Source organism: Hyposmocoma kahamanoa, unplaced genomic scaffold (assembly GCF_003589595.1).
Source record: "Hyposmocoma kahamanoa isolate Upper Pololo Valley unplaced genomic scaffold, ASM358959v1 99879, whole genome shotgun sequence".
Classification (NCBI taxonomy): domain Eukaryota; kingdom Metazoa; phylum Arthropoda; class Insecta; order Lepidoptera; family Cosmopterigidae; genus Hyposmocoma; species Hyposmocoma kahamanoa.
In genome coordinates this window covers 1,401,095-1,414,432 of record NW_020656077.1, presented here as the reverse complement: position 1 = coordinate 1,414,432, position 13,338 = coordinate 1,401,095, and the positions used below count along the sequence as shown (strand labels likewise).

General features: G+C 37.3%; 1 protein-coding gene across 1 annotated transcript in view; it reads left to right on the top strand.

Annotated features, from left to right (window-relative positions):
- The window catches only part of LOC113239368 (IDLSRF-like peptide), a 65,827-nt gene extending 53,975 nt beyond the window's left edge, over positions 1–11,852 (top strand). The window contains exons 2-5 of the mRNA XM_026476348.1: positions 4,479–4,604; positions 8,615–8,743; positions 8,974–9,126; positions 9,872–11,852. Coding sequence (XP_026332133.1) covers positions 4,481–4,604; positions 8,615–8,743; positions 8,974–9,126; positions 9,872–10,065 — 600 coding nt within the window. The 5' untranslated portion in view covers positions 4,479–4,480 and the 3' untranslated portion in view covers positions 10,066–11,852. The remainder of the gene's footprint in view (positions 1–4,478; positions 4,605–8,614; positions 8,744–8,973; positions 9,127–9,871) is intronic.
- Positions 11,853–13,338: the final 1,486 nt, after the last annotated feature.

Here is a 13,338-nt window from a genome sequence, read left to right as displayed (position 1 = left end):
ATTTTTATATTGTATATCTATGTAGATTTTGAAAATAAAATTTAAGCGCGTATTTTAAAAACAGGCGGAAAAGTTTTGAATTCATGAAAAACACCCAAAACTGAAGAATAGTAAAGGTGTCGTGTGTTTTCATCATCACAGACATCTATAAAAAGCTATCAAAAACTATTGCAATGGGTTTGTGATTTGGTACCACATCCACCATATTCACCCGATATTTGACCTTTCAGATTTTCACTTGTTTCGGTCTTTACAAAACTTTTTGAATGGACATGACTTTGATAATGAAGAGGAGTATCATAAATCAAACAACATTTAGAGTTGCATTTTATAAGTGAAGACAAGATTTTTTATGAAAGGGGAATTCCGGAAAATATCGAGAAATGGCAAAAGATTGTTGATTAACACGGCCAGTACATAATTGACTAAATTTGACTAATATAAACTTTTTGGCCAACCCACAGACCCACTACCGTGGGCCAACACAATATTGCGAAATAAAGCGAAATTAAAATTTGTTTTTCGTATGAAGTATCCAGTAAACTCATAAAATATATCGCAAAAATAATAGTCAACATGACTACTGTCCTAACATGTAATTTTTATACTTACGTAGGTACCTATTTCTAATACAATATTCACCATTGGCGAACTAGAGTTATTTTTAATCCTCAGCTATCTAATCCAAAAGTCTCCTGATGTTTCTATATTTTACGCAGGCAACTTACGTATTTTGCTGAAAAGATTATAAGTGTATATATTATATGTATTCTTACTGCAAAGTATGTAAATAATAAGTGTTGTTACGAAGTTGTCGTAACAGTTTTGAAGAGTAATGCTGGGTTCACGAGTTTTTCACATGCGTTTTTCGCTTGCTTGCGTTGGCTGGGTACCTACCGACACGGCGTAGAAATCTTCCGTCTTCCATCAGTTTTCCGCCTTTGTTTTGGGTGTATTGGACGCATGGCCGCTGCTGTGATTGGCCAGTGGTGTTGTCCTCCGCAAACGTTCCCCGTTGCTTGCGTGACAATATCAAGCTTGCTAAATATCAAACTCACGCAACGCAAAGAAATCCAACCCAAAGCAAGCGGCCGGCGCAAGCGAGCCTCGTGAACAGTTCTGCCTGCGCGTACGCGACAGATCTTTGCGTATCCGTGAAGCAAGTCAAGCAAGGAAGGGAAAAACGCAAGTGAAAGACTCGTGAATCCGTCATAAGGGTGCTGGTGAAATTATAGGTACATGGGACATGTCAACTTGCGCCCGGGCGTAGGGCAGTACCCCTCAGATCGTTGTGATTTAAAACTCTGAGCGGCACTGCAACTGTCATCGTCAGGCGCACGTTTGTTCGTCCCATCACTTGTATCACGAAAAAATGTACCTACATCATTTAGTACATAGAATAATGAACTTTATATGAATTGTGTAACGTAGCAAGTACGTACGCGATGGTCACAAAAACACATTACATAATATAGCAGATTGTACAACAAGTGCATAAAATGCGTCATATTACCCGATACAAGTATATGAGTGGATACTTAAGTCGAGGGTAAAATGGTTTTTATGAACGAGTTATACACTCTGCTCTTCACTTCGATTGCGAGGAAGTAAACAGCAATATTACTACAATATTATAATAAACGATTATTTAATTAAAATTTAATGTAAAATTACAACAATTAGACACATTTAATGTGACGGTTTTTTGTTATTTTATGCACTAAAGCATAAAATCCTATTTTATGCAGCCAACACCCAGAATAAATACGAACTTTAAGAGCATGAGAAGTGAAAAAGATAATGATGTCCAGAATTACAGGCGCATGGTACGTGACAACTTATGCCTCAGGGTGACGGGCGCAGTGGCAGTGTCTCCCAGATCTTTGCGATTTAAAACTCTGAGTGGCTCTGCAACTGCTATGGACAGGCGTGTAGCATACCTTCAGGCGCACGACTTGTCCGTCCCGTCACTTGATATTATAAAACAAAAAGAGAGCGTTTCGTAATTTGTAACTTGATGTTACAGAATCCTAGATCATGTTATATTAACTTATTAAACATTTTATAATAAGTAAGAATTGACAATAACATGTTACGAATTTTACAGACCCCTCAATCCGCTCAATAAATCGCAAATGACCAAATACTGGCATAACTCAAAAATAATGCAATTAAGAAAACACGATACGAAATTTTTTTTTTAAATCGTAACGAATTTTATTACGACTAATGAAATTATTTTTATTTATACAGTATAATTAGTCATCCCTTTATAAATGAGAATATAAACGTATTAGTTCCAATCAGTAATTACTGAAATTTGAACTTTCAGTTTGTGTTTTAATTTTTGAGTTACGGCGAGTGGTGGTTGCCAAATAGTTGTACTTGAAAATAATTTCCCGGTGGAAATTTCGCCCTGCCTCGAGCACCGTTTTAATGAGTGTTTTGTTGCCACATCGTGTTTTATAACTATATCATGAATAAACTGCTGTACAATGTGTAGGTACAGCAAGAAAAAATCAACATTTTTAAGTCTAAATCATCTTAGGTATGTATGTAGCCTAAGCTGAAAGTAAAAAATATCAATCATGCGATTAAGTAATCCGAGCGTTGAGTAGTTCTTTTCTGTATTTAACTAATTTAATGTACCCTTCTATTTAAATCATAAATTGTTCTCAAAACTATTGACTTGGAATCAAGCTATATACGATTAGTTTCTTTGACTGAAATAACTTCTAGACTACTTGACAAAGTCGTCAACAAAAGCAAGTCCTATGAACTCATTAAGCAATGTTATCTTTGTACGTGAAAGGTACATAAAAGTTTATACGAGTATCTACTTAACTTGGTTTACTCAATAAAACAAGAAGTACTTAAGCTGTCAAGCTTGTCAAACATCTGTTCTTTATTTTGACTTTCTAAAGATTCAATACAAATTCCTGAGTGTTTTTTACGACACCAAGCGACGGGACAAACAATCGTGCGCCTGCTGTTGCAGTGCCGCTCGGACTTTTAAGTTTTTTAATATCTGAGGGGCAATGCCATGCGTTCGTCATCCTGATGTGTGATGATGATTTACACGAGGCGATTTTAGCCGTGCGATTTGTCGGATCGCTTGTCAAAGCTAAATCGCCGCCCCATTTGGGTACACGGGTTATTTATTACAGTGAATTGGTTATTTATTTAAAGTATGTTGACTATTTCTTTAAGTAGATGTGATCTGGCTTTAGGAAGACCTTGTACCATTCAGCACTATGCGATCGCCTGTGACTGAGCATTTGCACGCTCGATTTTTGTCACCAGACGCATGCGGCCGGTCGCCGCGCGGCCAAAAGTCGCATGCTAGTCTAGGACTTCGCAACTTTAGTCACCTGTGGCGTCAGGCGCCGCAGTCACCCGTCTTAAGTCCCATGTGCCTGTAATTTCACTGTTCAAGACCGGAACGTAGTAATATGATCATTACTGCTTGGCGGCAGAAATAGGTACGGTAGCAGTACTTCTCTGGACGAACTCGTTCACAAGGAGCTCTACTACTACTCATGCTATAGTTTTGTTCAGATTGAGCACTTAAAAGTCTTTATATATATTTTTACCAGTTTGACCGTTCACGATGCTGATTGTGTTCATCTACCAACATTGAAATGTCAGAGTTTAGAACCCCGAGTCAATAGACTATAAATGAAACTCACAGATGGTTTTATACTTATATTTCATGGGTTTTATAAAGCTCAAGGTTGGGTACAACAGAGATGGTCGTTCAGTGGTTCCGCGTAAGTAGTAGAAGGTGCGCGGAGAAGTCAGGAGCGCAGTGCGCCGAGGTGGCAGCCCCCAGATGTGCGGAGAATCCGGGTGTGGTAGACCGCAGAGTAGGTTGGGCGCGGAGTAGGCCCGGCGATAAGAGCGCGGAGCAAGGTAGCCCGGCGATAGTAGCGCGGAGCAAGGTAGCCCGGCTATAGGACCTAATTAAGTTTAATAACGTTTTTTATACATTTGATGGTGGGATCTGTCTATACGTATAGGTAACCCCCTATAAAAACCAGTACCTCATATAAATGCGACTAAAACCAGCGCCTAGTTCATGAAATTTATCAAGCTGTAAGGCACAAGATATGCTGCAAATCTGGGTTGGAAAGTTTTAATTAGTTCGGTGGAAGATACGGCTTCACCTATATTTTATAGAAAGAGATGGCGACAGACCAATAGAGAGATTATACAAATCCCTACTAAACATTTTTACAAATAGATATATTGCAATTAGATATTATATAGGTATATAATATACAGATATATCTACATTATAAGCTCATTGCCTGGCGTGTTGCTGTGAGTTTTCCGGTGACAAAGGTAATCAATACATTTTTTGTTGTTGTAAAACAGTGTTCTAGTGTAATTAGATTGCAACTATGGTAGTCATCGGTAATATTAGGGACCTCATTGGTCATGAGCAATGGACTAAAATAAGCTGTGTTATGTTGCAGGGATGTCGTCGTGCCGTGTGGCGGCGAGCGTGCTCGCGCTCGCGGCTGTGACCTGCGCATTGCCACTCACCGCGTACGCGCTTGACCTTAACCGGCTCTACGGGCACACCCACAATAAACGATCTGGTATATACGACAGCAAAAAACAAACATTAAATTCGTGTACTAAGGCATGATTTTGTATATAAACGAAAGAACACATTGAAATGTTGATACACGTGTCTGCCGCCGTTACTTGAAAAAGCGCATACATGTGACAACTTTTCAAAAAAATTGTTATGTGTACTGCAGTTGTCAGTAAAAAAGGTATGAAGAAGTTACCGCAAGTGAAATGAACATTTTTTAAATTTATTTTCTCTTCACATTATTTTTTTATCACATGCGCAATTAACGGCGGCAGATATATTTTTTTATTATTTTTTTTTTTATTTAAACTTTATTGCATACAAAAAAGTACAAATGGCGAACTTAATGCCATTAGGCATTCTCTACCAGTTAACCAGAGAGCTGAGTACAGAACAATTAACAGGCGTTGCAAAACTTGACAACAAACAAACAAAAACGAAAGAGAAAAAAAAAAAAGAAAGGAAAAAAAAAAAAAGAGGAATAAAGTTAATAAACAAACAATTTGGTTAATGTATATATTATGTTAATGTATATTTTTATATATCATCACGCCTGAATCCCACAGGGGTAGGTAGAAACTATGGACCTCCAGCTGCTACGCTCCTGACAAAACTATTTCGCCTCCTCCACTCCCATCAGTCTCTTCACATAATATGCCCTTTTATTCTTGGAACTATTAACCCGGCCTTTTTTAAGGACATCCTCAATCTGACTGAGATATGTACGGCGCCGTGGACCTGTCCCATGCCTTCATACACATTCGGTCTATAAATATGTACCGTTAAGCATGAAACACATAGACAACGGATGTGGGTCGGGTTCGTGTCGGGTCGAGAACACGGCGGGCGCAATTCCGTGCGGGACCCGACATGCGCCCGTCTCGCGCCCGCTCGTCATGTGTCGTCGTCCATATAAATGTAATGGAATTACACCCGCCGTGTCCCGACCCGACACGTGTCCGACTCGCATCCCTTGTCAGAATGTTTGACGCTTTGATCCACTAACATTCATTAGTCAACGTCAACATCCACCATCGAAGCATCCCCTCACTGTCCAGTCGCTACATTAACTTTCATACTACGACGCTCTCTTACTACACTGTTCGGTATTCTGTCTGTAAAACTGTTACCGTACATATTGCGCAATGCTCACCTTATACAATATGAAAAAACGCGCCTGTCTTGAGACATTCTAGCTATCCATTAATTATTTATTACCCATAAACCATTGTACGTACTTGAATAAATCTTGAATCAAGTAGAGTATTCTGTTATTTGCTTTAAAAACTGTTTAAACCATCCCAGCTTAAAATCCAAAGTAAGCACCCGATTATACCTGATATGCATGTGACACAACATGGACATAACATACCATCGGAACATTTTTAAAAGCAGTTAAGAAAAATCGAGAAATATAAGTTACGTTATTTACTTTGAAGAGTCTCTACATCGAATCAACACTGAGTTCCAGGTTAATAAAACCGGGAAGAATGATTGTTCCATAAATTCTACGCCGAGCTTTTAAACGCCAGTGGAACCTCGACCGTGAAAACATTTTCTTAAAATCGAAACTAGGGTCCAATGAACACGTATTCCCAACGTCCCTTGAGCATATAATGAAGGGTTGGGCCGGTAATACCTTAAAACCTTAAAAGTAACCTTTCGAATCGGTTTTGGGATCTTGAAGCCCACTGCTATCGGCATTCTTTATGGTTTGAGGTAGCATGAAAGGCTCTAGGAATAATTTTGTTCCAGATAATAATGTCCTTTTTCGTTATCTCATTTTTAACCGACTTCAAAAAAAGGAGATGGTTCTCAATTCGACTGTATTTTTTTCTTTCTTTTTTTGTATGTTTGTTACGCGATAACTTTGTGAGCCGATCAAATCAAATTCCAAATCAGTAGTGGTCCCATTTAAATTTGAAAAAATATTCCATCTCTAAGGGGTGAATCCAGTTTCGCGCACTTTCCAGTAACCGTAAAATATAAAACTTGGCCAATAGATGTAATAGGAAATGAAACTATTTTTCCGGATTTAAATCGCGTATATTTAACAAACCGACGTTTCGGGCCCTTTACAGGTCCCATGGTCACGGTTGACTGAGGTGGTACAGTCTTCATCCAGTTATGTCTAATATTGATGCAAACCACCTTATTTTTTCACTATAGTTACAATTAAATACCTTATTTTTAATTTTTTTCCAATTTACGCTACATTAAGTTTTACAAATTATTTTATGAAATGAATTTTTATTAAGTTCAATTTTTTATTAATTATTAATATGAATTAGAATAAACTAAAACATATTAATTAGTACTGCAGTCTTATGTCTGTTTGGGATTTTTCATTAGAGGAGATACTGGATCGCAAACTAGTGGTACGGAGAAACCATCTTCCCTGTTGAAATTAGAATGTTTTTTTAATTTCAATGGCCTCTCGCAGCATCCTGGATAGCGAACTTCTTTTGCAAGGACCTGGGGTTTGTCAAACTAAAATAGATGTAATTCCACAAACTTCTGAGGTCGGTTTTTTTTGTACTCTGTACTGAGATTATTAAGTATAGATTTCTTTATTTCGAATATACATTGAGTATTATATGCCCGATGTTAATAAGATAACAACAAGCAGTAGTACTTAAGATAAATATACCACACAAAGAACTTTCTTTTGTTTCATTTTTAGTTTGGAGGCTCAATAAACAAGTTGTTGGCACCAGTACTGCTATTACATCGGTAGACCCAAAGATTGAGATGACATTATCCCAGATTATGAAGTACTATGTATTTACACCCGCTAACGTGTTACGCGAGTCTAAGTTACTTTTGCAAACGTTCTGAAATTTCCGTCTTTAGGTGTAACCAATTCAATTTTTAAATAAATAATTTTGTATAGTGTGTGAAAGCACTACATAATAATATGCTCTAAGCATAAAATAAAAACATCTCCATATTTTATTAAATTAATATTATTTTCAACAAAACAATTTTTTTGAGCTTGCCTTTATAGACATCGCCAGGACTTTTTAACCTTTATATTAATCGACTGATTGAGGAACTTAGTGACACGCATGTCGGATGCCATATTGATGGAACCTGCAACAACATAAGCTATGCTGATGACTTGGTGCTGCTGGGTACTTCTATTGCCTCGATTGTAAAGTTGGTGGACACATGTGCAAAGTATGCAGCAGCGCACGGCCTAAAGTACAACTCTAAAAAGAGTGAGTTGTTATTTTTCAAATCGAAAAAATATAACTCGATAAATGTGCCTCCGGTTGTGTTGGGTGGTACTGCGTTGCGAGTAGTTGACAGGTTTAGATACCTTGGTCACAGCGCAGGGTGTTGGCAGTGAGGAGCAAAATGCTGATTCGCAGATTTGCTCGATGCACAGAAAATATAAAAATAACACTGTTTAAGGCTTATTGCACGTCGTTTTACTCCAGCAGTCTGTGGTGTCAGTACACCAAACGAGCTTACAACGCCCTGCGTATATACAGTATAACAATGCGCTCAGGATGCCGTTGTGGTAGCCACCACGCCACTGCAGCGCGTCAGGAATGTTCGGAGGCGCGCACTGACGGCTTTCCCGCTATAATGCGAAAGAAAGCCGCATCTTTTCTTCACCGTGTGCGTGGTAGCCGGAACAGCATACGGATAACACTCGTGAACCGGTTCGATAGTCCCTTGCTATGGCATCTAATACAAAGGGTCATAGGTGTAATTTAAATTAAGTAATTGCATACTATGTGATGTAATTCAAATGTAATGTAATTGAAATAAATACCTACTACCGTAGTTGCTAAGTCTTACTAACAAATTATGGATACTTTTTCTGAAATAAAGTATTATTATTATTATTATTATTATTATTATTAATGACAATTTACAGGATTCGCGTAGTTACACGTAATAAAATTTGATAGATATTTATTCCCGGACTATTGATCCGAAGTGTTAATCAAACGGAACATCGATTATGATATGTTAACGATGTTGCATAATTTATTACAGAATATTGCCACCCGTATGAGCCGTTCAAGTGCCCGGTGGATGGAAATTGCATCTCCATCCAATATCTCTGTGACGGCGCTCCGGATTGTATCGACGGTTACGATGAAGACTCCAAGCTGTGCACTGCAGGTTTAACATTAATCTCATTAAAATTTCTACACTCAAAAGTACCGTCGTTAGCCTGATCACTATTTTGTCTTATCGGACAAGTCGGAAACTCTATTTATAATTTTTCTCTAAATAACATTAGGTCACCGTCAAATCACAAATTTTCTTGTCTCATAAATAGTTGGTATTTATTCTGTATTAATTTTTTTAATATTATGTTCCTATTTTAATAAGTGAATTTTTTATTCAAGCTAAAAGGCCCCCCGTAGAAGAAACTGCATCTTTCCTTCAGTCACTGCTGGCTTCTCACGGCCCTAACTATTTGGAGAAGCTCTTCGGAAGCAAAGCAAGAGATGCATTGGAGCCGCTGGGTGGCGTTGAGAAAGTTGCTATTGCTCTTTCAGGTAAGTGCGGTTACATGAGGTGCATTCCAGATGCATTGTTACTAAGAAGTACAGTCTCGTACGACTACAAGCTAAGATTGCTTTCAGTTTCACGAAAACAATTAGGCGTGCGCGTTCCACTCTTTTTGTAGATTATATTAATGGATATCTGATGTAATTTTTTAAATACGATATACACAGAAACCATGTGTAGGGCAGCTCTTACTTTCCTATAAAATTATTTTCCTATTAACGCACACACTCAACGCACACACTCAACATAGCCCCTATTAATTAAGGGTGCTGGAGAAATTACAGGCACATGGGACTTTTCAACATGTCTCAGGAGGATGGGCGCAGAGGCAGTGCACCTCTGATCTTTGCTATTTAAAGCTCTGAGTGGCACTGCAACTGTTATGACAGGCGTGTCGTTTTCCATCAGGAGTAAGACTTGTACGTCCCATCCCTTAGTATCATAAAAATCAAATTACACAGATATAAAATTACACGAACTCAAAAGGAAACCACACCAATTTCTGTAAAATGTTCAACCCTAGGGATTAAATATTTAAATACATGAAATGTTACCAAACGAATACATACCTAACATCACACCCGCGTGTCTCGGCTCTCTTCACAGCAGTAAGAGATAACAACAATATTATAAAAAAAACCGATTCCTCGTCGAATTATCTAGGCTTGTTTTTTTATTGTAGAATCTTCTTCAAATGTTTAACTAGGTATGTTCTTTTTTCATTCATTCCAGAGTCCCAAACCATCGAAGATTTCGGCGCAGCTCTTCACCTGATGAGGTCTGACCTGGAACATCTCCGCTCTGTCTTCATGGCGGTCGAGAATGGCGATCTTGGAATGCTCAAGTCCTTGGGCATCAAAGACTCTGAGCTCGGAGACGTCAAGTTTTTCCTGGAGAAGTTGGTCAACACTGGTTTCCTCGACTGAATAGCACCGGAGTCAGCCTCTGATTATTATCACGTCGTCCAATTCGCACCTATCAGCTCCTCCTTCTACAGTTACCTTCCTTACGACTCCATTAAATACAGGAGAAAGTAAAACTTCCCAAATTATCCTAATTATTTAAACTTCCCTTGAGTGATTGGTGCGATTTGCATTTATTTTTCCGGATGGACGTGAGAAGTAACTTGTTGGTTATCAGATTGACATCTACAACCGGCCACAAAGACTCAACCTGATACGTACTAACGACACACTTCTTAACACAAATTTCTATTTCCTGACAATCACTACGTATTTTTGAAGAGTATACTTTAATTACGTACTTACTTTTATTGGTTTCCTGATTATATATTAAAATTGAATACTTTTAAAAAGTCGGGGAAGATACTCGCGTCCTTGTCACGCGAAGTGCGGAACTAAAAAGGATAATTCTAAAGAGCATAAGACTGTGATTTAATATTGTCTCACTTATCGAAAGTCGAAGGCGTTTCGCAATTCGTCGTGATAACCCGAACCATTGTAACTTCGAATATTTTGTGCTGTGTGATTGCTCTTTCGTATAGGTAAATGTCGTCCGTAACTTTAACTCTCGTAAATGTATTTTTATTTTTACCCTTCTTGTCAGAGGCGACTCCACTAACGTCTGTGTCCATTCTAAGCGAGATATAAAGCTAAACGTCGGTTGATTTCGTTCGATATTGAAAAATTGTAGAATATAATAAAATATTATAAAATCGTTAAAAGAATGTATGCGCTTTATATCTGGCTTTTGGAAAAATCCAGAATAGGACCATGGATACATTTATGGTAACCATAGCTGTAGGGTATAATACATATCATAGTTTGTAACCTATAATTATAATATTACCTATTTTAATATGATCGGTATTGTAGTGTTTATGAAACATTTTATAGGCCCTTTTAGTCGGATCTTTGACATTTTAAATTATGTATCAAAATTAAAGGCATGCTAAACGGTGCTGCACTTGACCCAAAAACATATCAAAATCATGTGATTAATAAAGATAGATTACGATGTATGTTACTTATTATATTATTATTATTATAATCTTAGTCGTAGTTGAAAGGAATTAAGATCATGTTATTAAAATATATTCATTTCTAAAATATATTAATAAACTTTTAAGAAGTTATTTTACAAAATATTATCTATCGATATTAACCTTGTATATTATAAAACTTTTGTCAAATGCGGGCTAATATACAACGAATTACTTACATAAGTACCTAATACGGCGTGACATCGTAAGTGTTAATTTTGTCAAGATGATACATCGGGTACCTACACGATTCAAAAGTTATACGATCTAAAAGGCTTTGGAAGGGGCTCGATTATTGTACGGCTAGGGGTAAGCATATATTTGAAACTTAGGGAATGGGCGTGTATTTGTCAAAACTGGATAAGGAGTGGGCCTGTATTTGCCAGAAGTTGTATGAGTCAGCACACTTCTAATCTATCGCCAACCCTTGGAATCTCAAAGTGTACCTGTAGAAGGACTCAATTTTCACTCTTACTAACTTTTATGCTATTACATAGCCTAGACAAAATAGTTGTACCCAATATAGTTAAATAAGTACTTTTACCAATATTGTAGTATATAAAGTTTTACGATTCACGGCAAATTGTAAGTTTAACTTGCGTCAGACATGTTTCGATTAGGTCTATCTATCCAGAAGACTATCTTGAGCTCTTTTAAGCGATACTGTATTTTAAACTTAATGTAAATGGCTTATTGTTCTTAATGACAAGTCAATAAATATTCATCTTCAACCGTGTGTTTCCTTTACGGATTATTTTCTTATTATATAAAATATAATTTTCCCACTATCAGTCAGTCAGGAATGGCTTATAGTATCTCCTGTATAGTAGTAGTAGTTTGATTTTTTTTCTAGAGTATTATTTTCAAATAGTGATCTCGCTCGCACCTTTACAATAAAGCCTATTTGCCATTAATATGAGAAAGAATGGTCTAAATCACTATAGTGAATGGTTTCCAAGATTTTAGTTATCACCGTTGTGTACAATATAATCAGAGAACATGCCGTAGCATCCTTAGGCATGCAGCAACAGTCCATCGCGACATCGTGCTCGCGCATGGCCTCTCTTCAGGTCTCCGCCTCTCCTCGCCCCGCATACCCGTATAGTCGTACTCATCGTCGCAAAGCTTGCCGAAGCCTAAAAAAAGCAATTTCTGCCAAGCCTAAAAAACAATTTGTAAGTGATATTTTTTATATTGCGACGGAACGGAATGGAATAGTAGTTTATGTGACTGTTACATAATGAAAGGCAGATAGAACATCAAACGAGTGTTTTAGTGCCTAATTATGTCCAGTTACATACACTACTTTATCTATACACATATTATAAGCTCTTGATGTGTTCAGGAACCGAATGTTACGACTGGCGAAATGGCGGCAAATAAAAACTTTTGTCACGCATGTCAGACAACCGTAGTTTTAATTTAATTCATATACTAACTAGAGTCGGCCCCAACTATCATATCGTTCGATATCAAGTAATTGTTTGCTATTGACTTTTCACTTCGGTTATAACTTCATCTCGACTGATATTAGAATTGAGGTCTAATCAAATCATCGAGTCTATAACCAGAAATAGAGACGGAATAAGGGCCATATATTCCTGTTAACACATTAGCGATACAGCACTTATAAATATGAACTCCCGTTTGCACTGAAATGTAGACAGACCAACTATTGACCTGTGTGTACGTCTCCGTATATTCCAAAAAATATTCTGTATTTATTGTAATAAAAACAATACCTCTAACAATGCCGTGCTGTTCTATTCGGTGGTGTGGGAAAAAAGCAAAACATCTAATTACAAAACAAACGGAATCACTTTTCATCGGTAATTTAATATTAAATATGTAATTTTGCAATTTTCGTCCATTAAACGTAGTGCTTAAATTCTCTTTGATAGCAAAGCTCAAGTTAACTGGTCGATTTGAAGTGTAACAGTTGACGACACCCGTCAATTGTTTCGAACTCGGGCTAGCCAATCGGAGCGCAGTTGTCACAGTAATGGTATGGCAGAATAGTCTCTACTAGATTCGTCTCTACTTCTGGTTATATACTCGATGAATTAAATCGTTGTTTTTCAGATATGTACGAAATTTGAATGTAATAAGAAAATCTAATTTGATCCTAATAATAAGCAATCATAACATTTTCACAGATAAGAAATTTGTTGTAACAAAACAATTTATCTTTATGCTG